This window comes from Pelophylax lessonae, assembly GCF_965119305.1.
Source record: "Pelophylax lessonae genome assembly, chromosome: 4".
In the NCBI taxonomy this organism is placed as follows: domain Eukaryota; kingdom Metazoa; phylum Chordata; class Amphibia; order Anura; family Ranidae; genus Pelophylax; species Pelophylax lessonae.
In genome coordinates, this window is record NC_138771.1 from 448,906,298 (window position 1) to 448,933,790 (window position 27,493).

Genomic DNA, 27,493 nt, shown 5'->3' on the forward strand with positions numbered 1-27,493 from the left:
AAATTAATGTAACTAAATCAGCGGCACTCAACATATCGTTATCTGACCAAGAAGAGAGAGCACTTCGAACAGCGTTCCCGTTTCAATGGGCCTCAGATACGCTGAAATACTTAGGGATACAGTTAATGGCAGATCCCGCGGATCTCTATAGAAAGAATTACCTTCCACTTGTAGGAAAGATTAAAGCAGATCTTAGAATATGGCAGCTGTTGGCAGTGACGTGGTTCGGGCGCTGTAGCGTTATTAAAATGAATGTGTTACCCCGTATTTTGTATTTAATGCAGAAAATTCCAATAGCAGTTCCAAAAGAATTCTTTCAATCAATCAAGGGCATACTCCGCGCATATATTTGGGCAAACAAATCCCCGAGAATTAAGATGCAGACGTTGGCCTTACCCAAAGTAAGAGGTGGGATGGGATTACCAGATATCCTGAGATATTACAGGGCGGTCCATATAGTAAGGGTGGTAGACTGGCACTGCAATAAACTTACCAAACGATGGGTGGATTTAGAGAATGAGGAAACAGGTCAGCTAACCCCCCCAGCCCCATGGTCGGTGTTCGAATCAAAAGACGCTATTCTCAAACATCCTACAGTGGGAGCGACTATAAAAGAAACTAAGAGAATTCAGTCGCATTGGAGGGTAGCCCCGGGTATATCTCCGATGACACCGATCTTGGGGAACCCGGATTTTCCCCCGGGGTGTATAAATGCCAGACTCCGTAGGTGGGCTCAGAATTGTAAAAGGCGCCTAGGTGATATATGGCAAAATGGGCCTATGCCCTCCCTAGAAGAACTTAGGACAGGTGCAGGAGAATCGCTAGATTATTTCAGCCTTTATCAGTTGTATAATTATATTAGATCAGTTCGGCAGAAAGGGTATGCACCACGAGAGCTAACGGATCTGGAAAATATGTGTAGAACAGGTAACGCGACGGGCCATTTGATCTCAAGGTTCTATACACAATTGTCAGAAGATGAGGGAGACCAACAATTGCCGTTTATCCAAAAATGGGAGCAGGAGTTAAACACTGTGTGGTCAAAAGAGCAGATAAATAAGATCCTGAGATTAGTTCACCAATCATCACTAGATTGTAAGATCCAAGAGACAGGGTATAAAATTCTAACCAGATGGTATAGAGTCCCATCACTATTACACAGAATAAAAGAGGCGGTCTCAGGAAAATGCTGGCGGTGTGGATTGGAGGATGGAAATATGGTACATATTTTTTGGGGATGTAAAAGAGTGCGGCCATTTTGGAATAAGATAGCAGTGGCTATAAAACATATAGCCAACGTGGATATACTAGAGGACCCCGTGTTGTGCTTGCTGCATTTGACAGGAAGCTCAGTGCGGAGCTACAGGAAGTCCCTGACTCTGTGTCTGTTGAATGCAGCAAGGGCATGCATACCTATTTTCTGGAAACAGACAGTGATCCCAACTTACGAGTTGTGGTGTGGGAAGGTCAACGAGATTTTTAAGATGGAAGAACTGTCCGCCATATTGGGAAATTCAGAGGATCAAGTTAAGTTGAGATGGAGACCCTGGGTGCAATACTTGGAAGCCAATTCTTCTTAAAGGGAGTTTAAGAGAGGGTCACCCTGGGCGGGGCCTGGTCCAGGCTGCGGGGGGACGGTCCCCATACCCCTTCTGGCGTACGGTAATATAGTATGGAATACATCTTCATACGAAGAAATGTTGGGAATGAGTGCATAAAAGTATAAAAACTTTTTTTGGTTTAATTGGGGGGAGGAGGGAGGGGGAGGTAAGGGGGGTGGGGTTTGGTCAGATCATGACAATGTTTGTTTGAAATGTATGTATATATAAAAAATCACCAATAAAGATATAAATTAAAAAAAAAAAAGATGTAAGATCACTGAAATTACATGAGTTGATGTTTTAGATGATCCCTGGTGGTGTTTATTTCATAGAACAAAAATACCCTTCAAAAAATACAAAATTACATTGGTCCCAAATGTATTAAATGCAGCTAAAGGAGCTATCCTGAGTAATTGGTTAGAAGTAAAGAGCCCAACCCTAAAGGAATGGTGTAATAGAGTGGATTACATTTATAATATGGAATATCTGGGAAATAGGGAAGAAGAACAACCTAAAAATATGTTGGAAACATGGGAAGATTTAAAAAAAACTGATAAATATTTGGAAATCTTGCTGGATGATACAGGATAAATACTAGAATTTGGTTTAGATCAGAGACAAAATCGAAAAAGGGAAATTGATTAGTAGTTGGGGGGGAGTTGGCGGATGGAATATGGGATAAGTTTGTACTAGTAATTTTCTATGAGTTGTATATTTACGTCTATTTTCTTTTTCCTCTTTTTTAACTGCTGTTAACAGATGTTAATGGGGCTCATTGGAAATAATGGAGAACGACCTGTCATGCGATTTTGCAGTCCCAAATCGCATGACAAGTCGCACAAGTGTGAAAGGGGCCTTAAAGTGGGTTCAAGCCAAATGAAAACATTTAAAAGTTCTAGATATGTACACGCACACAGAAGAAAGCCACCTTTAGCATGTGAATTCCTAGACTTGATGCACAAAAATAATTCTGATCGTTTTTGCACTTACAGGGATACGAACTCTTTAAACTATATCAACATTTATTTCCATGTCATTATATCCAAAAACTTTAATGTAAATACTTATGAAGACAAAGTGGTAGTGAAAGCTGGAAGTATGAAAGGCTATCAGGGATGGACAGATGTCCTCTGTGAAATGACCATTATGAGGTGAGTTATTCCATTTCCATTTTTTATATGTGTATAGCTGAGTTCATGGGTATACCTTCTCATGCTGCTGTAGCTAAATAGAGATACTTCATTTTTAAGTGTTTCTTTAAGCAAGGGCATCCTGAATGGTTACTGTGGGAGCAACAGTAGTCTTTTGAATTTTTGCTTCTTGCTGCTACCTGTGGCTTGAGGTTATAGGCTTCATGTACATTGGCAGCCCCTAAACTTGGCATTTTTTTGGCAAAGCTCCTAAACTCAACTCCATAAAAGCCTGTGTGTCAATGTACACATAGGCTTTTACCAGAGTTTAGGAGCTGCTTAGGGGAGCTTCAACCTCCCTGAACCTCCCTCTCCTGAACGCAAAATATTCCTGTTTAGGAAAGGAGCATTTTGATCACCAGCCATGGGAAAATGCAAACCAGGGTGATTTTTTACGTTCTGTGTTTTCCCTCAGCCGCAGCCGCAGTAAATGTAGTGTACATGAAGCCAAGGCTTCATGTACCCTAGCCTACACTAGCAGCTCCTAAACTTGGGTTTAGGAGCATTTGGCGTTTTTTTTGCTGGACGTCATTTTAAAGCATAACATGTTTGGCATCTATTTACTCGGCGTAATATCATTCTTTATAATTTACCAAAAAATCAGGTTTGATATTGTGTTTTCGTGTATTAAATAAGTGAATCTTTTCCAAAAAATGTGCGTTAGAAAAACCGCTGCACAAATGTTGTGTGACATAGAAATATGCAACAACCACCATTTTTGTTCTCTAGTGCCTCTGCTTAAAACATATATAATGTTTCGGTTCTAAATCGTTTACTCGAAAAAAAAAAAATGTTTGTTACATATAGGAGTAGGATGTCAGAATTGACCCGGACTTGAAGTGGTTATGTTTTTGACAATTATTTGAATTAAAATGATGACAAATAGGTTTTTATAAACAACAAAAGAACTTCCATATTATATATTCTTGTATTAAAAGTTCAGCGAGGAGTTATGGGAAATGGAAAAAAAAGCAACCTTTATATGATACAAAACGAGTAATTGTACATATATCCAATATACAAATATTATATATATAATAGCACTGCCTCCTAGAGGGCTGCTGAGAATTACATTTTGCGGGTCCCCTTGGTTACCATTAGCAACTGACAGTAGATAAGCATTAAAATTAAAAGCTCAGACAATGATCAGTCCAGGGCATTTGGTTTTTTGTGTTTTATTTAGAACTGGGATGGAAGAAGGGATGAGTGGGATACTCCAACTAGTAACTATGCACAATCCTGAGGACAACTGACTGTAGAATGCGGCAAGGCCTCTGCTTCACCCTGCCACTGAAGTGAAGATAAGGTTAACTGTTCCCGCTTGAATATTCTTTTCAGGGTTAACAACTTGGCACCCATTTTACTCTCACTGTCTGGTTGCTGACACCTGTCCGCTGACTCTAGCCACTGGAGTGGTCCCCTTCCTGGGCAGACACTTTGGCAAGCTTCCCTGTACTCACGGACAATGTTTTTCCAGGGTTGCTCTGCCTTCACCTCCACAGTCAGCTTCACTGGACCTCAGGGTTCATCCACACCACTGGTTCACTAGGACAAATGCCTATGACCACCCTCACAGCTGCAGAAGAGGAGACAGCCATCACCCTCCTTCTGGGACTTGGCTTCCCGCCCAAAGCCCCCTGTCACATGTGCCCTTGGCTTTTATAACGTATCCCAGAATGCACCGCTGTTTGTGCCAACCCATTGAGATAGTTACAAAAACCTGTGTGTCACTGGCTGGGCTTCCTCCACTGTCCAACCGGCTCCCCTATTGGATACAGTGGGGACACTCCCTCAGCCCAGATGAATCACACCCTGGACACATGTAACAAGCCAAACTATTAATCAGGCTCTCCTGATAAGCAGACATACTTTCTCTGCCTAGCACCTACCTAGGAGGGTGCTACATCCACCCCCCCACCAAAAATGAGCCATGTCCCCATTGGCTCTGGGGCAGCACTTGAAATCCTATTCACAGCACTTGTACAGGCAAGACTCGCTATACTGTGTCCCACTGTCATTGAATGCATGGTCAACAGTTTTCTTTACAGCATTCATTTGGCCACTATTTTGGAAGAATGTCCCGCTGTCTTTGGATGCACAGTCAACATTTTCCTGTATAGCTCTGGCACACACATGGCCACCGGCACACCAATCCACATGCCCTGGGCCGCCATTTTCTCCATCCACACTTGCACCTTCTACTGTTAAGCAGACACAGTCCATTTGTACAGCAAGATGCATTTCTCCCGCTCTCCAGCACATCACTTGGGCAGACAATTTGCAATTCTGACAAAGATCCTTCCATTGCCGTTGGCAACCATCACTGTGCATTTGATTCTTCACCCCACTCTCCCAATCTTCTGTAGATCAGGCCTCAAACTTCTCTTAAGCATTAGAACACAGATTCTTGAGAGAAAAGTGAAATTTTTGAAAATTTTCTTCAGTCGTTTCCGGTAGCAACCATTCTGGTAACCCAGGGCGATATACCGGATGAGCCCCAAAATGTAGCACTGCCCCCTAGAGGACTGCTGAGAATTACACTTTGCGGGTCTGCTGGGTTACCATTCGCAACTGACAGTAGATAAACGGCATCAAGTTCTTGCTCAGACAATGATCAGTCCAGGAGTTTTGTTTTTTTATTTAGAACTGGGATGGGAGAAGGGATGAGTGGGATACTCCAACTAGTAACTATGCACAATCCTGAGGACAACTGACTGTAGAATGCAGCAAGGCCGCTGCTTCACCACTGAAGTGAAGATAAGGTTAACTGTTCCCGCTTTAATATTTTCTTCAGGGTTAACAACTTGGCACCCGCTTTACTCTCACTGCCTGTGTGCTGACACCTGTCCGCTGACTCTAGCCACTGAAGTGGTCCCCTGCCTGGGCGGACCCGTTGGCAAGCTCCCCTGTACTCAGACACTGTTTTTCCAGAGTTGCTCTGCCTTCACCTCCACAGTCAGCTTTACTGTACCTCTGGGTTCAGCCACACTACTGGTTCACTAGGCCGACTGCCTATGACCACCCTCACAGCTGCAGAAGAGGAGACAGCCGTCACCCTCCTTCTGGGACTTGGCTTCCCGCCCAAAGACCCCCTGTCACATGTGCCCTTGGCTTTTATAACGTATCCCAGAATGCACCACTGCTTGTGCCAACCCACTGAGATAGTTACAAAAACCTGTGTGTCACTGGCTGGGTTTCCTCCACTGTCCAACAGGCTCCCCTATTGGATACAGTGGGGACACTCAGCCCCGATGAATCACACCCTGGACACATGCAACAAGCCTAACTATTAATCAGGCTCTCCTGATAAGCAGACAGAGCAACTATACTTTCTCTGCCTAGCACCTACCTAGGAGGGTGCTACATACACACACACATATATATGTGTATGTATGTATGTATGTACAGTATATATATATTACACACACACACTTTTACTTATATATATATATATATATATATATATATATATATATATTTATATTTAGAGAGGTCGGAAAACTCCTTGTCCAGCTTCCCCGGCCCCTCTTATGTGTAAGTCGCCCTGTGTCTAATAGGGGCAGAGGGTGATCAAGAACCCCAGCTGGGTCTGCACTAATCAGACTTGCTGTACAACCACACTGGACTCCGTGCATTCCGTGTTACCCTGGTTATCCTGGGTTCTATATGTGTGGTTTATGTTGAAAGAGTGAGGGGCCTCTTTCACTTGGGACAATAATATTTCAGAACAAAATCCCTATATGAAGATGAGTGGTTTTAATTTTTTAGATTGCTAGAATATTGTAGGAGTGTCTCATAGACCCTTGTTAGATAGTGAGGTGGGGTTTGTTATTGGCGGGGTTTGTTATTGTTAAGTACCTGTATCCAATTGTTGTATTGTTTCTGTCTGCCTTAAGATCAACCTATTATGGGATGTATATGTGTATGTGGATTGGCTTCTAAGGGGTCTAAGGGGGAGGGGGGGTTGTCCCACAGTGTATATCTCTGTGCCTGTGTTTGAATAAACAGTGGTTCCATCACAACATACAAACCCAATTGCAAAAAAGTTAGGGCACTGTACAAATTGTGAGTAAAAAAGGAATGGACTAATTTACAAATCTCATAAACTTATATTTTATTCACAATATAATATAGATAACATATCAAATGTTGAAAATGAGACATTTTGAAATGTTATGCCAAATATTGCCTCATTTTGGATTTCATGAGAGCTACACATTCCAAAAAAGTTGGGACAGGTAGCAATAAGAGGCCGGAAAAGGTAAATGTACATATAAGGAACAGCTGGAGGACCAATTTGCAACTTATTAGGTCAATTGGTAACATGATTGGGTATAAAAAGAGCCTCTCAGAGAGGCAGTGTCTCTCAGAAGTCAAGATGGGCAGAGGATCACCAATTCCCCCAATGCTGTGGCGAAAAATGGAGTGGAGCAATATCAGAAAGGAGTTTCTCAGAGAAAAATTGCAAAGAGTTTGATGTTCATCTACAGTGTGTAATATCATCCAAAGATTCAGAGAATCTGGAACAATCTCTGTGCGTAAGGGTCAAAGCCTATAAACCATAATGGATGCCCGTGATCTTCGTGCCCTTAGATGGCACTGCATCACATGCAGGAGTGCTACTGTAATGGAAATCACAACATGGGCTCAGGAATACTTCCAGAAAACATTGTCGGTGAACACAATTCACCGTGCTATTCGCCGTTGCCAGCTAAAACTCTATAGGCCAAAAAAGAAGCCATATCTAAACATGATCCAGAAGCACAGACGTTTTCTCTGGGCCAAGGCTCATTTAAAATGGTCTGCGGCAAAGATGAAAACTGTTCTGTGGTCAGACGAATCAAAATTTGAAGTTCTTTTTGGAAAACTGGGACACCATGTCATCCGGACTAAAGAGGACAAGAAGTTTTTATCAGAGCTCAGTTCAGAAGCCTGCATCTCTGATGGTATGGGTTTGCATGAGTGCGTGTGGCATGGGCAGCTTACACATCCTTGGAAGGCACCCTCAATGCTGAAAGGTATATCCAAATTCTAGAACAACATATGCTCCCATCCAGACGTCGTCTCTTTCAGAAAAGACCTTGCATTTTTCCAACATGACAAAGCCTGCAGTTCAGATCTTTCACTCATAGAAAACATTTGGTGCATCATAAAGAGGAAGATGCGACAAAGAAGACCTGTATTAGACAAGAATGGGACAACATTCCTATTTCTAAACTTGAGCAACTTGTCTCCTCAGTCCCCAGACATTTGCAGACTGTTATAAAAAGAAGAGGGGAGGCCACACATTGGTAAACATTGCCTTGTCCCAACTTTGAGATGTGTTGATGCCATGAAATTTAACCGCTTGCCGACCACCGCACGACGGTCAGCCCCGTACAGGCAAAGTGACGTAGGACTACGTCGCTAGCCCGTGAGCCTCTAGGGGGCGAGCGCGCACCGCCGGAGGTGCGCTCCTGCCCCCACTTGTTCCCTAAGAAGTCTGCGCGTGTGACCGGTGGACCCGATGTCCGCCAGCCACTCGCGATCTCCCCATGGAGAGGGAGAAAGGCAGGCGACTGATGTAAACAAAGCCCCCTGTCATTCTCCCTGATGTAAGAACAGAGATCATACGATCCTGCTATGTAGGATCGTATGTCTCTGTGCTTACATCACTAGCCACACCCCTTTAAAGTTAGAAGCACGCCCCTAGGGACACACTTAACCCCTGCATCAGCAATAAAGTTAACCCCTTCCCTGCCAGTGTCGTTTTTACAGTAACAGTGCATATGTATAGCACTGATTACTGTAGTAATGTCACTGGTAACCCCCAAAAGTGTCAAAAATGTAAGTCAAGGGTCCAATCTGTCCGCTGCAATGTCGCAGTCCCGCAAAAAAAAAAAAATCGCAGATCGCCGCCATCACTCGTTAAAAAAAAAAAAACACCAAAAATGACAGAAATCTTTCCCTTAGTTAGTAAACGCAATAACTTTTGCGCAAACCAATCAAAATGCGCTTATTGCGATTTTTTTTCTTCCAAACATATGTAGCAGAAAACAAATTGGCCTAAAATGTTAAAAAATTTAGATTTTTATTTTTTTTTTGGGGGAATTTCCTATAAAAAAATGTGAAAAATATTGTTATTTTTTCAAAATTGTAGCTCTTTTTTTGTTTATAGCGCAAAAAGTAAAAAATCGCACAGGTGATCAAATACAACCAAAAGAAAGCTCTGTTTGTGGGAAAAAAAAGGACGTCAATTTCATTTGGGTACAGCATCGCACGACCGCGCAATTGTCCGTTGATGTCACGCAGTGCCGAATCGCAAAATATGGCCTAGTCAGGAAGGGGGTAAAATCTTCCGGGGCTTAAGTGGTTAAAATCAACTTATTTTTCCCTTAAAATTATACATTTTCTCAGCACTCAACCAGTCTGAGAAGCAGCTTCTTACCGATAAAATATATGGGTTGACACTGGAACTTATTGTCAGCCTACATACTACTGTCTGTCTGCTTCTCAGTCCGCAACAGTGATCTGCCACAAAACAGGGCCTGTAGTTACCTATGGGCCATGAGATAGCTAGCCTGGCTTTACCTTATGCTGTTTACTTAGCCTTGAGCTAAAGCTAACTAAAGAATCCCAGACCCAAAAGGGCAGCAGTTACTTAAAAGACAAGCATTGCCAAACCATTTTTGGCTTTACTTTTTCTGTGGGTTACAAAAGTGCATTTAGTTTTGCTCTCCTGTGACCCAGAATAGGGTGATGGGGGACTATTGTCCTCTATAAGCTGAAGTGGAAGAGCCATGCCAGATGCTGGAAGGATCCCGACAATGTTGCTTGATTGACAGCTGACTCTTCCTTTCAGTGACCAGCTGCTCCCGCCCCCTCCCCAGCCCAGTGCTCCAGTGAGTGCTGGAGGAACAGAACTGTAAGCAGTGACTGGCAATCATGTGAATGCTCTGTTCTCGGTCTTAGCGCTGATGCGGGATAGCTCACACTGATGCTGCAGCATAAAAGGGAGTATGTAGGTCTATTTTTTTTACATACCCCAAATTTCTCTTTTAAAGTAAGAGGAGCTGCATAAACTATTTTAATAAAGAGTTTCACCTAATTAAATACTGAAAGGTGACAACTACACACACAAAGTAGCACAGACCTGGCTATCTGGCGTTGTGCCTGTAACCATAAGACTTCTGTCACCAGACCTCACATACAAACAGAACTGCCTCAGTGGACCTCACAAAAAGAGTGGTCTTACATAGATGCCCAGATCATTTTTACAGTATATGCATAGGTTAAATAATGGATATGGGAAATAAATGGTTATACAACTTTACTCCTAAAAACAAATTAAATTATTTTTGTGTTATTACAGCATTTTTATTTGTGTTTGTGTGTCTGGTTTTACTGCTGTCTATGGCTTTTTCAGGGCTCATTTACACATATGGTCCCTTCTGAAGAGTGATCCATGTTCAGATCGTTCATCAAAGTGCATTTGACAGGCAGTAAGGAGGCGTTCTATAGGTGTTAAACCCTGTACCAGCGTTTCTCAAATATGTGCATTGTATTTGGCCGCGGGGCAGTTGGGGGATGTTAAATGAGATGCATTCTCTAGGTGGACCCAACTGGGACAGAGGCTTTTGGAGGGGACTAGGAGCAAGCCTTCTACCCACTGATTATGGCTCATGGAGGAGACTGGGGATTCTGTCTGCTTCTTCTGGTCAGAGCATGGTAAAGAGTAGAGATGATCGAACTTTTGAAAAGTTCGGTTCGACCAGAACATCCGAACTTCCAGAAAGTTCGGCCCGGACTTCAGAACCCCATTGAAATCAATGGGACCCGAACTTCGGTAATCAAAAAACACCATTTTGAAGCCCTAAAACCCAATAAATGCCCCTAAAAAGTGCCTAGGGTTCTGGGTCATGCCCCAGGGACTATTAATCACACAAAAAATTGTCATTTTTGATAGAGAGCCAATTATTGAAAAAAATTGAAAAAAAAAAAAAAAAATTAGATTTCTTTGGATTTAGTGTCGGGGGGGGGGGGGGGGGGGTCTAAAAAGTGTACCTGTGAAGTTTTAGCTCTGTAGCATGTCCAAAACCAGAAGAAAAAAAAAGATCGTTTGTATTAGAATTGCAGTAGAACAGGCATATGGCTCAGCTATTTTCACACCTGGCCGTTTTTGTTTGTTTCAGGCGTTTATTGGGCTTTTTAGTGGACGTCTTTGGAGGCAGGCATGACATCTGAACTTCTGTGTAGGGGTATATACACACACACACACACACATGTATATACACATATATACACATACACACATATAGGTGTGATAGGAGCGAAGCCTTATGCCTGCATATTATTTCATTAGCGCAGGCATAGGGTTCTGCTACTTTCACACCTATATATGTGTATGTGTATAAATACATATATGTGTGTGTGTGTATATATACCCCTACACAGAAGTTCAGATGTTATGCCTGCCTCCAAAAACGCCCAAAAAATGCCCCCAAAAAAAACGCCTGCAACAAAAACGCCCAGGTGTTTTATGTATTTATACACATACACACATATAGGTGTGATAGAAGCGAAGCCCTATGCCTGCAAATTATTTCATTAGCGCAGGCATAGGGTTCAGCTACTTTCACACCTATATATGTGTATGTGTATATATATATACATGTGTTTGTGTGTATATACCCCTACACAGAAGTTGCCTGCCCCCAAAGACGTCCACAAAAAGACCAATAAACGCCTGCAACAAAAACGGTGTGAAAGGAGCGGAGCCATATGCCTGTTCTACTGCAATTCTAATACAAATGATCTTTTTTCTATGGCGGTCACCCTGACATGGAAGGGTTTGGTCACCCTGCCATAGCAGTAAGAGTCAGTTCACCCTACACTACACTATGGTCACCCTGACACTTAACACTTTCCCTACAGAAACTATATTTTTGAATCTAACTATAGTGAAAAATAGTACCCTAACTACACTAGATATCCCTTTCCTCACACTAATAATTGCTAAATGACACTTTTGAAGCAGGAGTAACCGAACTGCTTCCACTCTCTTACACATCCCTGTATTACAATGCTAGAGATTTGGCGGGGCTATCTTATATACTGGGGGGCGTATTCACTACTGATTGGACTCTGGACCCCCTAGTCACTCCAATAACATTCCTAGCATCCTCCTGCCCCTCAATTTGTTTTTACTGATGGTTCTGGTCCAATCACGGGCTTTTAAAGCCTAGTTCCTGTCCCATTGCATTTTGGTCGGTTCTGGTTGCCGAATTCCGAACTTTTTCCGCAAAAAGTTTGGAATTCGGCCGAATTTCGAACAGTCAATGTTCGGGTCGAACCGATGGTCGACCCAAACCGTTCGATCATCCCTAGTAAAGAGCTCAGTTCAGCCTCTGAATTAGATCATTCTCTAATGACGGACAACAACATTATGAACGCTGAGAGCGAGGCTTAGATTGAATAAGGACAAAGCTTCCCTTCTGGTGTGGATGCAAATATGTGATATTAAAGTGGAGTTCCGGCCACGAAAATGTATTTTCAATAAAAATACCCCCGGGACAGTCAGGGCTAGTACATTCCACAATGGATAGCCTCTGATCTGTCCCAGGTCGCAATTACCTTTTAGAAGAAATACTTACCTTGAAAATTTCTTCTCCAGCGCTGCCATCTCGGATGTGGGCAGCTGAAGCCAGCGCGTCCTCTTCTCCCAGAATGCGCCTGCAACGGCCCCGCTTGTCACTTCTGGTGCGCGCACGTCATCCCTCCACAGCTTCTGGGCATGCCCAGAAGCTGTTTAGCAGGGAGTGAGGCGCCCGAACCGGAAGTGACGAGCGGGGCCGGTGCAGGCGCATTGATTCCTGGGAGTGATGACATTCAACTCCCAGGAATCAATGCAAAGAGGAAGTGACGGCGCAGGCCGCAGAGGGAGGAAGTGGAAGAAAGGTGAGTATATTTTTCTTCAATAACAAGGTAAGTAAACAAAAGAAAAAAAATTGTAACTATCCATTTCTTTTACAGGTGACCAAGAGCAAGCAGATGGCCCAAAATTGATTATGTCGATTTTGTGGCCGGAACTCCGCTTGAATCTTGTACAGGTTAATGGTCAGAAAAAATATAATGGCCCACCTGCAGACTGGGTTGGAGAATCTTCTCTGTTTGGGACAGAAATATTTATCAACAATATTCCACAAGAAATCTATGAAGATAAATTAATTCCACTTTTTCAGCCTGTTGGAACATTATATAATTGCATTATGATGACTTGTCTAGTGGACAGATTACAAAAAGCCAAACACCTGAAGACAGCATGTGTAATGTACTTTGTGTATTCAGGACTGTAGATTGGTGCTGAACTGTCTGGGTGTGCACTGACCTAAGTCACCTTACATAGTTACATAGTTACATAGTTACATAGTTAGTGAGGCTGAAAAAAGACACAAGTCCATCCAGTTCAACCTATGTGTGTGTGTTTGCTTTTAACCGTACATTGTATACCCCTGTATGTTGTGGTCTTTAAGGTGTCCATCCAATAGTTTTTTGAAACTATCAATGCTCCCCGCTGATACGACTGCTTGCGGAAGAGAATTCCACATCCTTACCGCTCTTACAGTGAAGAACCTCTTACGCACTTTAAGGTTAAACCGCCTTTCCTCTAGTTTTAGTGAGTGGCCACGTGTCTTATTGTATTCCCTTACTCTAAATAGTTTGTTCCTTATGCTAGGGTCACCAGTACAGTATTTGTACATTGATATCATATCCCCCCTCAAGCGTCTCTTCTCCAGAGAGAATAGGTTCAGTGCTTGTAGTCTTTCCTCATAGCCGATGTCCTCCATTCCCCTAATTATTTTTGTTGCCCTTCTCTGGACTTTCTCCAGTTCCAGCACATCCTTCCTGAGGACCGGTGCCCAGAACTGGACAGCATACTCCAGATGTGGCCGGACCAGAGTCTTGTAGAGTGGAAGAATAATCTCTTTATTTCTGGAGTGAATCCCCTTTTTTATACAACCCAGTATTCTGTTGGCTTTGCTTGCAGCGGCTTGGCATTGCATGCCACTTCCAAGCCTGTTGTCTACCAGTACCCCCAGGTCCCTTTCCATCCTAGACTCACCCAGAGGTTCCCCCCCTAGTGAGTAGCTTGCTTTCTGGTTTCTGGCCCCCAAGTGCATTACTTTACATTTTTCTACATTAAATCTCATCTGCCATGTAGTTGCCCACCCCGTTATTTTGTTCAGGTCTGCTTGCAAGATTTCCACATCCTGCATAGAAGATATTGGCATGCCTAATTTAGTATCATCTGCAAATACTGAGATTGTACTAGATATCCCCTCCTCTAGATCATTTATGAATAAATTAAACAGGATTGGTCCCAGGACAGAACCCTGGGGGACCCCACTTTCCACACCCGCCCAATCCGAGTACTCCCCATTAATCACCACCCTCTGTACTCTCCCCTGGAGCCAGTTCTCTATCCAGGTACTCACCTTATGGTCCATACCTACCTTCCTTAGTTTGTACAGTAAGCGTTTGTGGGGAACGGTGTCAAAGGCCTTTGCAAAGTCCAGATACACCACATCCACAGGCTTACTTTTATCTAAGTGGCAGCTCACTTCATCGTAGAAGGTTAATAGATTGGTTTGGCATGAACGATTTTTCATGAATCCATGCTGATTACTACTTATAATACCGTTTTCATTACTAAAGTCTTGTATGTGGTCCCTTATCATCCCCTCCAAAATTTTGCAGACTACTGATGTTAGGCTGACCGGCCTATAGTTACACGGGATATATCTCGGCCCCTTTTTAAATATTGGTACCACGTTGGCTTTTTTCCAATCAGCTGGCACCATACCTGTCTGTAAACTATCCTTAAAGATCAAGAATAATGGTCTGGCAATCACCTGACTGAGCTCATTTAGAACCCTTGGGTGCAAGCCATCCGGTCCCGGGGATTTATTTATGTTAAGTTTCTCTAGTTTAGCACCTAGGCTTGTCTAGGTGACTAATTGTTAAGTAGCTTACTGTTTAATTAGATCATTGTTTACGTTGGCTGCTTATTACTGTTTACATTGTCATGCAAGAGGGGAATGTCCTCCTGAGGGGTATAAAGTATGTGTGTCAAGCGAGTTCCAGTTTGTCGTCCTGAGGGGTATAAAGTATGTGTGTCAAGTGAGTTCCAGTTTGCACCTAAGCTAGTGTCGTCTAGTTCTGGGTGGAATCTTCCACTATAATACCTGGTTCCTGGTTCCAGACTGCAGGAAGCTGTATCTTGACAGTGGCAGCCAAGCTGGGTGCTAGATGTTCTGTCACAGTACTGCTTGCCACATCCAATACAAAGCATTACTTCCACAGCATATGTGCCTTAGCAGCTTAAGGGGGAGCAGCTGGGAGGTGGTAAAAACACCCCTCAACCACATGTTTTTATAGCTCCCCGCTCCCCAACCACAAGTGTAAATGAGTTTCCCCTTATTCAGTGTACATATGACAACCGTTTTACCACATAAGAAGTGAAGGAAACATGCCAGCAGAAACACAGATAGCAGATGCTTTTTAACTTCTTTGTGCCAGCCATATATGCGACCCTGTTAAATCAACTACCTTGCTGAGAGTGCGCTTCCTGCACGGTAGCTGGGAAAGGGGGGTTTGTAAGCTCCTGATGCATACTGTGACAGCCAGTCACAGTGGTCATATGACCCAAATGCCCGACTCTGCCGCTCGGGTTTTAGAACTCCTAAAGGGCCAGGAGGCAGTCGGTGCAAAGGGGTTAGGTTAAGTAGGAGAATGCAAGAACCCATCTAGCATTGTATTGTTGTCTGATTTCCTTTTGAAGAATTTCCCTCACTTCCTTGCCAGTAAAATGTTTTCCCAACTGCACACAATCCTGAATAACAGGAAAACCTTTCCCCAAATCCTGAATCAAATCCTTTCTACTAACACATAATCTTTCCATGTCAGCTACACATCAGGAAAGCAATTACAAAATAATGTCTTCCCCCTGGTATAGATGTGACTTGGATCCCCGCACCCAGACTCCTCTCGGCAATGCCTCACATCACCAGGTACTAAGGTTCACATTTGGGCCGACTGCCCACTGGTAGATTCCTTCTGGTCCAAAATTTTTCAGATTTATAATTAGATCATAGACACATCCATACTATCCAATATGCTACTCCTGAGACATGATTATGGTCGCCAGAACTGTGATAACTCGGAACTGGCACAAACCGATCTGCTCTCCTATGTCAGAGTGGGTTTGTGAAATGAGTGATCTACACTCTATGGAACAAATGATATGCGCTGAGGAAAAACCTCTCGAGAGACTACCTGTCGCTTGGCTCCAATGGGAATTTTTCTGAACCCCTGATGTTTTTTCACAATACTTATTAGGAGTAGTCTCCCTTATCCTTGTCTCTGACCAGTCCTTCCACCCTGTGAACAGAGCCATATATTGCCTTTTCTCCTCTTTACCCTACCTTCCCCCTCCCTTCCATATTCCCTTTTCCCTCTCACTTTTTTTTTTTTCCTCTTAATCCGTTCCCGCTCTTCTCTTCCACCCTCCTTTCTTTGTCCCTTCTCCTTGTTCCTTCTCTGGGTTCACGATTAGTGTACCTACCATGGTTTTTGTTTCTTTTCTTTTGTAATTATTTCATGATACTTATGCATGTCACATGTTCCTCATCTCTTATAATATAACTCCTGCTGGTAACCCCTGATTGGGCTCACATTCTGGACCTCTCTGTAGTAATTGTTTGTCTGGCAGAAAATGTTTCCACTCCTGAATTAAGGGGCTGTTCTTATGGTCTTCCATGATGCAGAACTATATACTGGTCATTGTCTGTGAACCCCTCAGTTTTACCAATGCACATTCTAGTTTGACACTGGACCTCACTACTTTTGTGCAACCCATATCAATATGTCTGATTTTTTTCCTGATTATGCCATTTCCTCATTTGGAAATTATTTTATTGTAACCTGAAAACCTTTAGTAAAAAGAGATTATACATAAAATATTTTTTTGGCCATACTTTTCTTGTGGGTCAGAGGATTGCACTTACTTTTTTTCTCCTGTGACCCAGAATCAGCTGACAGCAGGCTAAAGCTCACTGTCAGCTGAAGTCACAGAGCCGCCTCCAGACCCAAGAAGGATTCTGACCATATTGTCGGGATCCATCCAGATGCCTAGTCGATAGTTGATTTAGTCTCTCAATGTGCGGCTGAGAGCCAGAGCCAGCTTCTCCAGATCCCTTCCTAGCTTGGAGCTCCACTGAGTGCCGGCAGGGCAGAGCAGAGGGCAATGACTGACAGTCAGCACTCATTGAGAACTGAGCGATCGCAAAGTTTTAGGGCTGGCAGGGGAAAGCTGCAGCATCAGACTGATGCTGTAGCATGGAGGCGAGTATAAATGTTTTTTTTTTTTTTTTTTTTTGTTTTTTTAACTACTTAAACTTCTCCTTTAAAGTTTTAGAAAAATGCTTTTTGCTTTTGAAGATGTCCATCTCCAAACACAGGCACAGTGCTAAACAAGGCATGATAAATCGGTTATGGGATAAAATCAGCTGCATAGAGACCACAGGCAGCACTCCTGATTAGGCCTTTGCTATTTGCTCTTTTATAGTCACAGCTTCTAAAGCTCAACTACTCTGTAAGCGGGGAGATTGAAAGCCGATCTACCGATCTATACAAAACAAAACATAAAAAAATATTTTGTCAGAAGTTAGGCTTTAATTTTTGCTTTTGGTTAAGATATTTACATAGCAATAGCTAAATAAATAATGGTGGTTAGTTTAATTTGTTAATACATTTATAAAAGTGTTAGGAATTACTTTTTTTTTTTTTTAAAGAAACATCAAAGACCTTGGATTCCTATATGAAGGACATGCCCTGATTTCTAAGGACTGTTTGGACAAGTGCATCCCTTACAAATATTTGATTATACGGAAATCTGGAGAGGAAGATTACGAGTACATCCATTATGGTCAAGCCAATTCATACATAAACCGCTGTCTGTATATTCACAGCAAATTAGTCTACGCACAAGGTAATATAACATTTTAATTTTAATGCTTTTCAAAAGTGTAGGAGTTTAACTGTGGACTTTTGCACAGTCCTATATCATCTACAAATAAACCTATACACTGATCAGCCATAACATTATGACCACCCACCTAATTCGCATCGGGCAGATTTGACATGAAACCTGCACTCAGTGTGAACCTAGGCTATTTCCCTTTTGTATGCAGTACACTTATCGTAATAGTTAACATCTATGTAAAGCCTAGACTTGTCTTTATTTTTCATAGAATGGTGAGGGGCTAGAACCTCATGTCAGGTTTTAATTTCTGTGTCTCCACTAGGTAAATTCATTCTCTCTTTTATCCTGATGATCACTGTCACCAGCACAAAGTGTGTGGGAAAGTCCTATGTTTCTCCAAAGTTCCATGTGACATCCCTGGCCATATTTAAGCTTAGACTAAATATAGGCAAGTTCTTGCTTGAACCAATACCACATATGGGCAGTGATGTCACAGGGAACTCTGAGGGAGTGTCCTGTATTTCCTGCACACTTAAAAGTGTACCAGTGAAGGAATCTTCTTCCCTTATAAGTGGGATGTGCTCCGTCTCTGAAGAAGGGCCCCACCACAGGACACATTTAAATATCACATGAGCCTGGATGCAAACATTAGTAAAAATATAAACAAACATGTTTTTTTACATTTTTATTTTCATACCGGCACGCACAATGATCTGATTCAAGTGGTTGGATTCAAGGAACCCCTAAACCAGTTGACCAGGTTGAGGGTGACCACCTACTGCCACCTATGGAGGCAGGTAGGTGGCAGATAAGCCCCCACCCTTATCAGCACCCACTCCTGGGCAATGGGGTACTTAAGAGTCAGGTGTGCTGGACACAGGTGGTTCAGGAGGGGGTACCCTTTTACAATGGAATCCCTCTCAAAGCATGTTCAAATGCTTAAGGGTACGTGGGTTGGTATCCACATAACAGGTTTTTCATTCAAAAACCATTACCATAGAAGTACAGAACCATTACTGAAAACAAATTTTGAGTATAAATAGCAATAATTTGACAGTTTAACCCCTTTTTTTCAAAGCACTAGACATACGCACTCCTGTATTGGTGCTGAAATTGCACTCCATAGCATGCTCCCAGTATGGAGACCTTGCTATCATCGACAGTTCTTGATCTGGTACTAATGATTGGGAGCCAGGAGGACTGGCTCATTTACAATGATAAATGCCAAATGTTTTTTCTCCATTCGTTGGAGAAAAGAGAGTAAAGGATCAGGTTTTGCACAGTGATCCTTTGTAATAGCCAATCACAGGCTATTACAAAGGATCACTGTGCAAAACCTGATCCTTTACTCTCTTTCTCCAATAAATAGAGAAAAGGAAACATTGGGCATTTATCATTGTAGTCTCAAGGTTTGTATCAATGAACCCCTTGCAAGGCACTATTCTATTGCATTTTTCAACTGGTTTGTTTTACAGAATTATGTAGTGTTATGTAGTACCATTTGCAAATCTGTTGTAAATAGAGACTGGTCGCAGATGGCATTTATATTTCTGTACCAGATCATCAAAGAGACCAAAAAGGTTCTGTGCTACTTTGAGGAATTTGCTACGCGTAGGGCAGACCATTCAAGCGTAAGAGTGATGCTCATTAACGCGCAAAAAAACACACATCTTCCCACTATGCTCAGGTGTGAATGGGGCGTGATGTGTCTAACAGCTTCCTTGGCTGTAAAGGATAGGAGGGTTTAGGGCTGGTGTGAAGGAGTTGACCGCAATTACAGCATATGACAGACCTCTCAATATCCCTAGTAGCCTTCTAACATGACATGAAACCATCATCAGCTGTCTCCTGCCCCAAACAGCACTGCTAGTGTTAACAGTGTAGGCAGACCAGTTGGAGAATTGGATTTTTCTATTATCAACTTGGTAATCCACCCTGTATATGACTTAAGCACCATTCACACTTGCAAATGGGGCCATTTGCGATTAGATTCAGAAGACCCAGTGAGGGATCTCTGCGATTAGCTGCAAATGGTTATGGGGGCTGTTAGTCTCCCTCTTCCTGCCCACAGCTAATCACGAGGAACCCCCTCTGGGTCTTATGCATCTAATCGCAAGCTGGTCCATCCTCCAGTGTGAACAGGGTCTTAACGAAGCACCACCACATCTCCTCCAGGCTGATCAGGAACATTGGCACTGATCCTGCAAGCTAACAGCAGTAGAAAGGGGAAGGAGACTGTAAAAACCAGTGTGTCATGTATATAAATGTAATTTCATGGCAAGAGCACATCTAACATTTGCAACTGAATAGTAGATACTTTAGTCACAAGGAGGCTCTCAGGGTTCGCAATTATTGTGCTTAAATATTGCCCTATTCAAAATTCTTTTACAAAAACTGAAAATAGCTACATCATCATAAAACTGAAAATGGCTACATCATCATAAAAATTAAGAGCACAGCAAATAGGATTTGACTGTGAATCAGAACGGCACATAGATTGGAGATTTAATATCTCTTAAAAAGAGGCATATGCATTTATTAATGTTCCCGTTGCTGTAAATTTATTTAGTCAAATAGCGTGCATGCTACAGTAAAGACTTTCTATTGAAGAACAGATGTTGCCAAATGTCAGGAAATATAATCTTCACTGCGTGAATGTCCACTTTTTAAGCTTTATACATAGGGTGAATATTTAATTAAAGGCATACAGTAGCTCACCTATACAAAAAAAGTGGCAACCACCTCAATATATAACTGGCCTTTGCAGGAAGCTGCAAATGGAAGGAGAAATGCACATCATAAAGAAACAAAAGATTCCTATGAACACTTACCAGCCAGTCTGCACAACAACTAAATTAACCATCTCTAACAGTTTATGTTAAAAAAAGGGTTTGTTTGCACACATTTGCAAATATATGTGTAAGCCGATCCCAAGGAACCTTTGCATATACTGCAGTCCAAACTCTACATTTCCAGAGCCTCTATAGTAGGAGCACATATAAGAATGGATAGATTAAGGGCAGGTTTGCCAGGAGGAAGCCCACCCCTCCTTAAAGGCACAAGGACGCACGTGATGTAGGGATCAAGCGATTTTTGGACAAGCCGATTATCGAAGGGCCGATATTGACTTTTTCCGATATATCTGTATTGGCCTTGGAACTGGCCGATATTGCCGATATTCCAAATATTGCTCATGTAAGGGTAAAATGATGTTACATAGCATAATTCCATTTACAAATGTTATTGAATATGTCACTCACATATGTACAAATTAAAGATATAAGCAATTCCACATTAGCAGATCTGCTGGCAGATGGGTGTCTCTCCCCCACTTGCTGTAAGTGATACCCGGGTGATACCGCTCCGTTCGGCATCCACTCAATACCGCTCCATCTCTCACCCGTTCCATCTCCCACCCACTTGCCGTAAGTGACAGCCGGGTGATACCGCTCCATCCAGCATACGATCTCAGAGGTCACGTGCGTATGCCGGACGGAGCGGTATCACCCGGCGTGACCACGTGACCTCCGAGATCGTATGCCGGACCGAACGGTATCACCCGGGTGTCACTTACGGCAAGTGGGTGAGAGACGGATCGGTATCGGGTGGGTGGGAAATGGAGCGAGTGAGAGACGGTGCGGTATTGAGTGGATGCCGAATGGAGCGGTGTCACCCGGGTATCACTTACGGCAAGTGGGTGAGAGATACCGATCTGCCAGCAGTGCTGTTTGGAGGAGGAGAAGACTAGTCTCGGACCCTGACATAGGATGTACAAAATATCGGCCCATATCGGCCGATACTGATATGCGATGGCCAAAATATCGGTATCGGCAACAAAAGAAAATATCAGTCTATCCCTAACGTGATGCCTAGCAAAAGCACAATGGCAGTGAAGGCATCCAGTGCATCCTTGCACCCAATTCATTGGCATTGCCCTTCAGTGTGCACCTTGCTGCAAAGGCCAGTTATAGGTTGGGGTTGCTGCACTTTTTTGTACAGTTGAATGAATTGGGTGCAGGGACGCACTGGATGCCTTCGCTTTCATTGTGCACTTGCTGGGTGTCACGTGGGTCCCTGTGCTTTTATGGAGGGGTGGGCTTCCTCCAGGCATACCTGCCCTTAATCTATTCATTCTTATATGTGCTCCTACTATGGAGGCTTTGAAAATTTTGAGTTAGAACAGCAGTATATACAGAGGTCCCTTGATGTTTTGTTTGGCTTATGCATGCATTTGCAAATGTGTGCAAACAAAACCCTGTTTTTAACATAAACAGTTTGACAGGGCCAATTTGGTTGTTTTGCAGGTTGGCTGGTAAGTGCTGGGAAATCTTTTGTTTGTTTGTAGTGTGCATTGCCCTTCCATGTGCACCTTGCTGCAAAGGCCAGTTATAGGTTGGGGTGGTTGCCCCTTTTTGTACAAATTCAGTGAAATTCAGTGAAAAACAGCTCAAAAAAAGTCTAAGGCAATTGTACTGCACTGCTGATGCTAGCCACTTCACCTGAAGTACTGTAGTGCAGGTGTCTAAAAAGGCAGAATGTACTACATAGCTGGTGCTTGATAGATCACAAAAAAGTAGTGCAACGCTACTACTTGCGCCCTGCTGCATCTCAGTATAATCATGTGTTTCTAGCAATTCAGCAATAGGGAGTCGGGATATGCCTGATTTTAGCAGGAACCTCTTCATCATTGTCCAAGCTAGCTTTCAGTGTGCTGCTGCTTTCTATAGGTTCATATTCTGAGACAGACTCTAACAGTGAGGCTTCCCCTTCACTCTCATCTGTCTTGCTCAGAATCCTGTTAGTCTCCTCACTAGTGTACTTTTTTTGGGACATTTTGGGCCATAACTTTACAGGGACCTAATTGTGATGATGAGAAAATCCTGGCTAGCAATCAGGTACTGCTTGCATGCCAGAAATAAAATTACGTTTGTACTAGCAAAGATCAGGCCTGACAATGTATCAGAGGTGCCAGTCATCAGAAAACTTTTACTGACACTGTACTTGTTTGGGGAGGAGAGGGGGGGCCTAAATGCAAGTGCTGGAAGTAATCAGGACTGATCCTGCTAACACTGTGTTTTTGGGGACACTATACTTTTGGGGACTCTAGTATAGTTCTGACCATGGCCAGGATATAAATTCAGGACAGACACTATACTAGTAATGGCGGTGATCAGGGACTTATAGTGTCACTGTGATAGTGTGGCAGGCAATCAGCGACTGGCGTTAACTGACACTGGCTGGGAGGGACACTAACTGACTCAATGATGACATTGTACACTATCACTGTACTAACATCACTGGCTGGGTAACGAGGGGGGGGGGATCAGGAGGACAATTAAGGGGTTAACTATGTGCCTAACAAGTGTATGTGTGCTGATTTTACTCTGACTGGCTAGCTTTCCTCCCTGATCTCAGCTCTGAACGGCGAGATCAGGGAGAAGTTCTTCTCCCTGATCTCACCAATCACTCTCCCATTTATGTCCCCATTTAAGGATCTACAAACATAGTTTTCCCTTCATCTGAGATTATAAACTGATTCCACAATGCCCATTTTTTGGTATATTGTTCATGTCGGCCTTGTGCCGATAGGATCAGGTCCTCGAACTTGTTTATTTCTTCTACTTTATCCCTCCACATGTTAATGGTCGGGGAATTAGAATGTCGCCATCGCAGAGGAATACACGCCTTAGCAGAATCTAAGAAGTGGCGTATAATTGATCGTTTGTATTGTCTGCCTGATATATCCGCGGCATGGAAAAGTAGAAAAACTGGTTCATCTGGTATTATATATTCAGTGAATTTCTGAGATACCTCCCGTATTTGCCTCCAGAACCCCTCCAGCCTAGGGCATTTCCAGAAGATGTGTAATAGGGTCCCTTTTTCTTCCTGACATCGCCAACATCTTTCCGACATTTGTGGCAAAATTGCATGAAGGCGTGTCGGCGTATAATACCATCTAGACAATAGTTTATAATTTGTCTCCTGAATTTGTGTACATATAGAGGATTTGAACGTAAATTTTATTATATGTTGTAATTGTTTTGTTGTAAATTTATAGTTCAGTTCTTTCTCCCAGTTGGTAATACATTGAGGTCTATACTCTGGGGTCGGAGTGACTATCAAAGAATAAGTCTTTGAGAGTAAATGGGGTATCGTGCCTGTTTATAGACAAATATTCTCAAAGAAAGTGAGTGGTTTATCGTATTCTTTAGGAGGGGGTAAGGATTGTAAAAAATGCTTTAATTTAAGTGCTCTCCAAGGGTCTAATCCATATCTCCCTCCCGGAACAGTCAGAGTATTTACCGACACCCAAGCTCCAGACTCCAGAAAATGAGAAGCCTGGAATACCCCCGTATTCCTCAAACTACGGAAAAAACTATCCTGATACCCCGGGGCAAACTGTGGATTCCCCAATATAGGTAGTAGTGGCGAGTATATTGTGGAGAGGGCTAGTTTAAGGAAGAGTTTTGCACATATCCGAATTGTTGTCCCCACTGTCGGGTGTCGCATCATACCTCTGGGCAGAAAACCCATACACCATGGTGACCTGTTCAATGGTATTTTGCATTGTGCCTGTTCTATATTAGGCTAAATTTTAGTCTCAGTATGACGACACCAATCTATAAATCTACTTAGATGTGCCGCCTGATAGTATTTCGACAGATCTGGTACCGCTAATCCTCCATTCTTTTTGGGTAGAGAGAGTAGTAATTTCTGTAATCTTGGTCTCCGTTGAGCCCAGATAAATCTCGAAAATACTATCTGTATCTGTCTAAAGTAACCAGACGGGATCGAAATGGGCAAAGCCTGAAGTATATACAGTACAGGAATTTCGGGAGAATAGTCATTTTGAGTATATTGCATCGTCCGAACCAAGAACTCATTCCAGTATGCCATCTGCGCAATTGATCGCTTATTTTACTCAAAAGTGGTGGAAAGTTAAGTGTATATACCTGGGAAGGTTCTGGGGGCAGCAGAGTCCCCAGGTATTTTAAAGCCACTCTTGTCCATTTTAAATTGAAATTAGTATGTAATTGTGTTATAAGTGGCAAAGGTATCCCTATTCCCATAGCCTCAGACTTGCCCAAATTGATCTTTAAATTGGATAGTGCTCCATATTGGCGAAACTCCTGCAATAGGTTCGGAAGGGAGATTAAGGGTTTTGTAAGAGTAAAAAGCATATCATCTGCATATGTTTTGGGAAACTTTGAGTCATGTTGCCCCCTCTCCAATGTTGTTCAATCCTATCAATGCCACAAAAGGACATGTAACTGGGGTCCCTATTGTGATGGATCCTAAAATTGTTAGACAGACTATGTTTTGGGAAACCTTTATTTATATTGTTCACATGCTCATTGATCCTAATACCCAACTTCCTAGTGGTGCGGCCTATGTACTGTAACCCACATGGAAAGTTATCAGGTAGATTACATGAGTAGACTGACACGTTATATATTTCTTTTTTTTCTTTTTTTTTTATATGTTTTCCTGTACTATTAGACTTAAATGATGATATTTTTTTTTTCTTTTTTTATTCACAGTCTTACAGGCTCTACATCTTTTGCAATAGAAAAATTCCTGTCTTATCTAAAAATGTTATTTGTTCTTTGCTGGGCCAAGAATATTTGGAGCTAATTTATTCCTTGGATTAGTGGGTCTACGGTATATAATTCTAGGTTTTTTGGGCAGGAAACTTAAGCGTTTTGTCTCTTAATAAAATTGGCCAAAACACGTATTGACCCTGTACAGTATCGCACAGTAAATACAGTACAGACATGAAGAAAAATATATATCTGTAAAGTATCCTGGGTGTCTGTACTTGAGTCTTCATCTCTGTCTCATTTCCCGTTAAAAACTACATAATACAGTCGGACAAAATTGTAAATGAGAGAATATGCATTTAGAAGTTGCTTATAAGGGAATAAACTTACAATATGATATACAATGAAAAATGATGTCACTCATAAAAATGAGTGACATCCCACTCAAAATTGAGTCCCCTAGATTATCTAGTCTGTAATTTATAAATCCCGAACACCACCCTTTTGCATAGGAGGCAAAATACATCTCCTCCCCTGCAAGGAGTTTTGATCTGTGCAATGACCTGTACTAGTACTAGTGAAAGATCTCCATGTTCTCCATTAAAGTGTCAGTCTACATTAGTTGATTTACACCCCCTGATATCGCTGAGGTTTCTCTCTAAATCTCTCCTTAAGTTTTACGGTTGTTCTGCCCACATATTGTGCACACTCTACATGTAATCAAATATATCAAGAATTTTGTATTACAGTTAAAGAAATTGTCGATGTTGTAAATTTTATTGCATGTTGTAGATGAGAACGTGTCACCCTGCAAAACATGCGGGCAGGTCAGACAATCTTTCATGCCACATTTAAAGAGGTTGTAAACCCATACAATTTTTTTTTTTTTTGCAGCCTGAAAGAGAAACCCATAATGAGCTAGTATACACCGCATTATGAAATACTTACCTTAGAACGAGCCCCCGCCGTGCCGCCCGCTTACCTGTATGATGGGCGACATGTCCAGTCACCCGTCTTCCGGGATCGCGGCATCTGGCCATCTGATTTGCCGGAGCCGCGGTGACGTCACTCCCGCGCACGCGCGGGGGAGCCGACGGTCACGGTACGGGGCTCTGAAGAAACGGCACCAGCGGCTGTTCCTTCAGAGCGCATGCGCCAGTGACGTCACTGGTTGCATGTAAGGTAAATATCTCCTAAACGGAACATGTTCAGGAGATATTTACAGTACCTATAGGTAAGCCTTATCATAGGCTTACCTATAGGTAAAAGTTGCAGAGGAGAGTTTACTTCCTCTTTAAAGTTTCCTTTAAAATGTAACCATGTAGAAGATTTTGTGGATTTTATATTTTATTTCTGGTGGATGTAAAGAAACTTTGTGACAAAATTATCTAACGTTTTAGCCTGTTTGGCCACCACATTGACCTAATTTTCCAAAACCTGTGCACAAATGTCATTATATAACACAGGTAAATGTTTATTGATAATATGTTTGATGTTTTTGAATTCTAAGCTGAAGGGAAGAGCCAATGTAATGGATGTATCCAGTTTTTTGAAGTGTCTACTGGAACTTTTCTGAATACGGTCCTGTTTTCCTGCAAGCAGACTATTTCTATCTCTATTTAGGGCTATCCTATAAGCCCTATCCAGGGACCACCTTGGATAGCCTCTGGCAATGAACCATTCATAGAGAAGACAAGACTCCATTTTAAATGTAGAGACATCGCTGCATATTCTGCGAAGCCTAAGGAACTGACCTACTGGTATAACTTTGATGGTATGGAATGGATGGCTCGATTTAGCATGTAATAAACTGTTTCCAGCCAAAGGTTTCCTAAATAGATGGGTGACAATGCAACTTTCATGATGCTCCAATGTGACATCCAGAAAATGTATTTTATTGGGATCCTGATATCCTGCAAATCTTAGATTAAGTGGGCTGTTGTTCAAATATTGTAGAAACTGATACAAATCCACACTCCGATGGCATAAAAAAGACCAGATCATCTATATACCAAAAGTACAAGGTGATCTGGTCTCTAAAGGGGTTCCCGTCTCCAAAAATCTCCCATGTAGAGGTTGGCGAGAGAGGGCGAAAATTTGGCCCCCATGGCTGCCCCACACCTTTGGAGATAGTGAACC

At 42.5% G+C, this 27,493-nt stretch overlaps 1 protein-coding gene across 1 annotated transcript in view; it reads left to right on the forward strand.

Moving 5' to 3' along the window:
* LOC309552694 (E3 ubiquitin-protein ligase RNF213-like) overlaps positions 1-27,493 on the forward strand; it is a gene marked incomplete at its 5' end in the record, with an annotated part of 1,269,694 nt that overhangs the window by 23,933 nt on the left and 1,218,268 nt on the right. The window contains 2 exons of the mRNA XM_082253620.1: positions 2,594-2,752; positions 17,623-17,819. Coding sequence (XP_082109746.1) covers positions 2,594-2,752; positions 17,623-17,819 — 356 coding nt within the window. The remainder of the gene's footprint in view (positions 1-2,593; positions 2,753-17,622; positions 17,820-27,493) is intronic.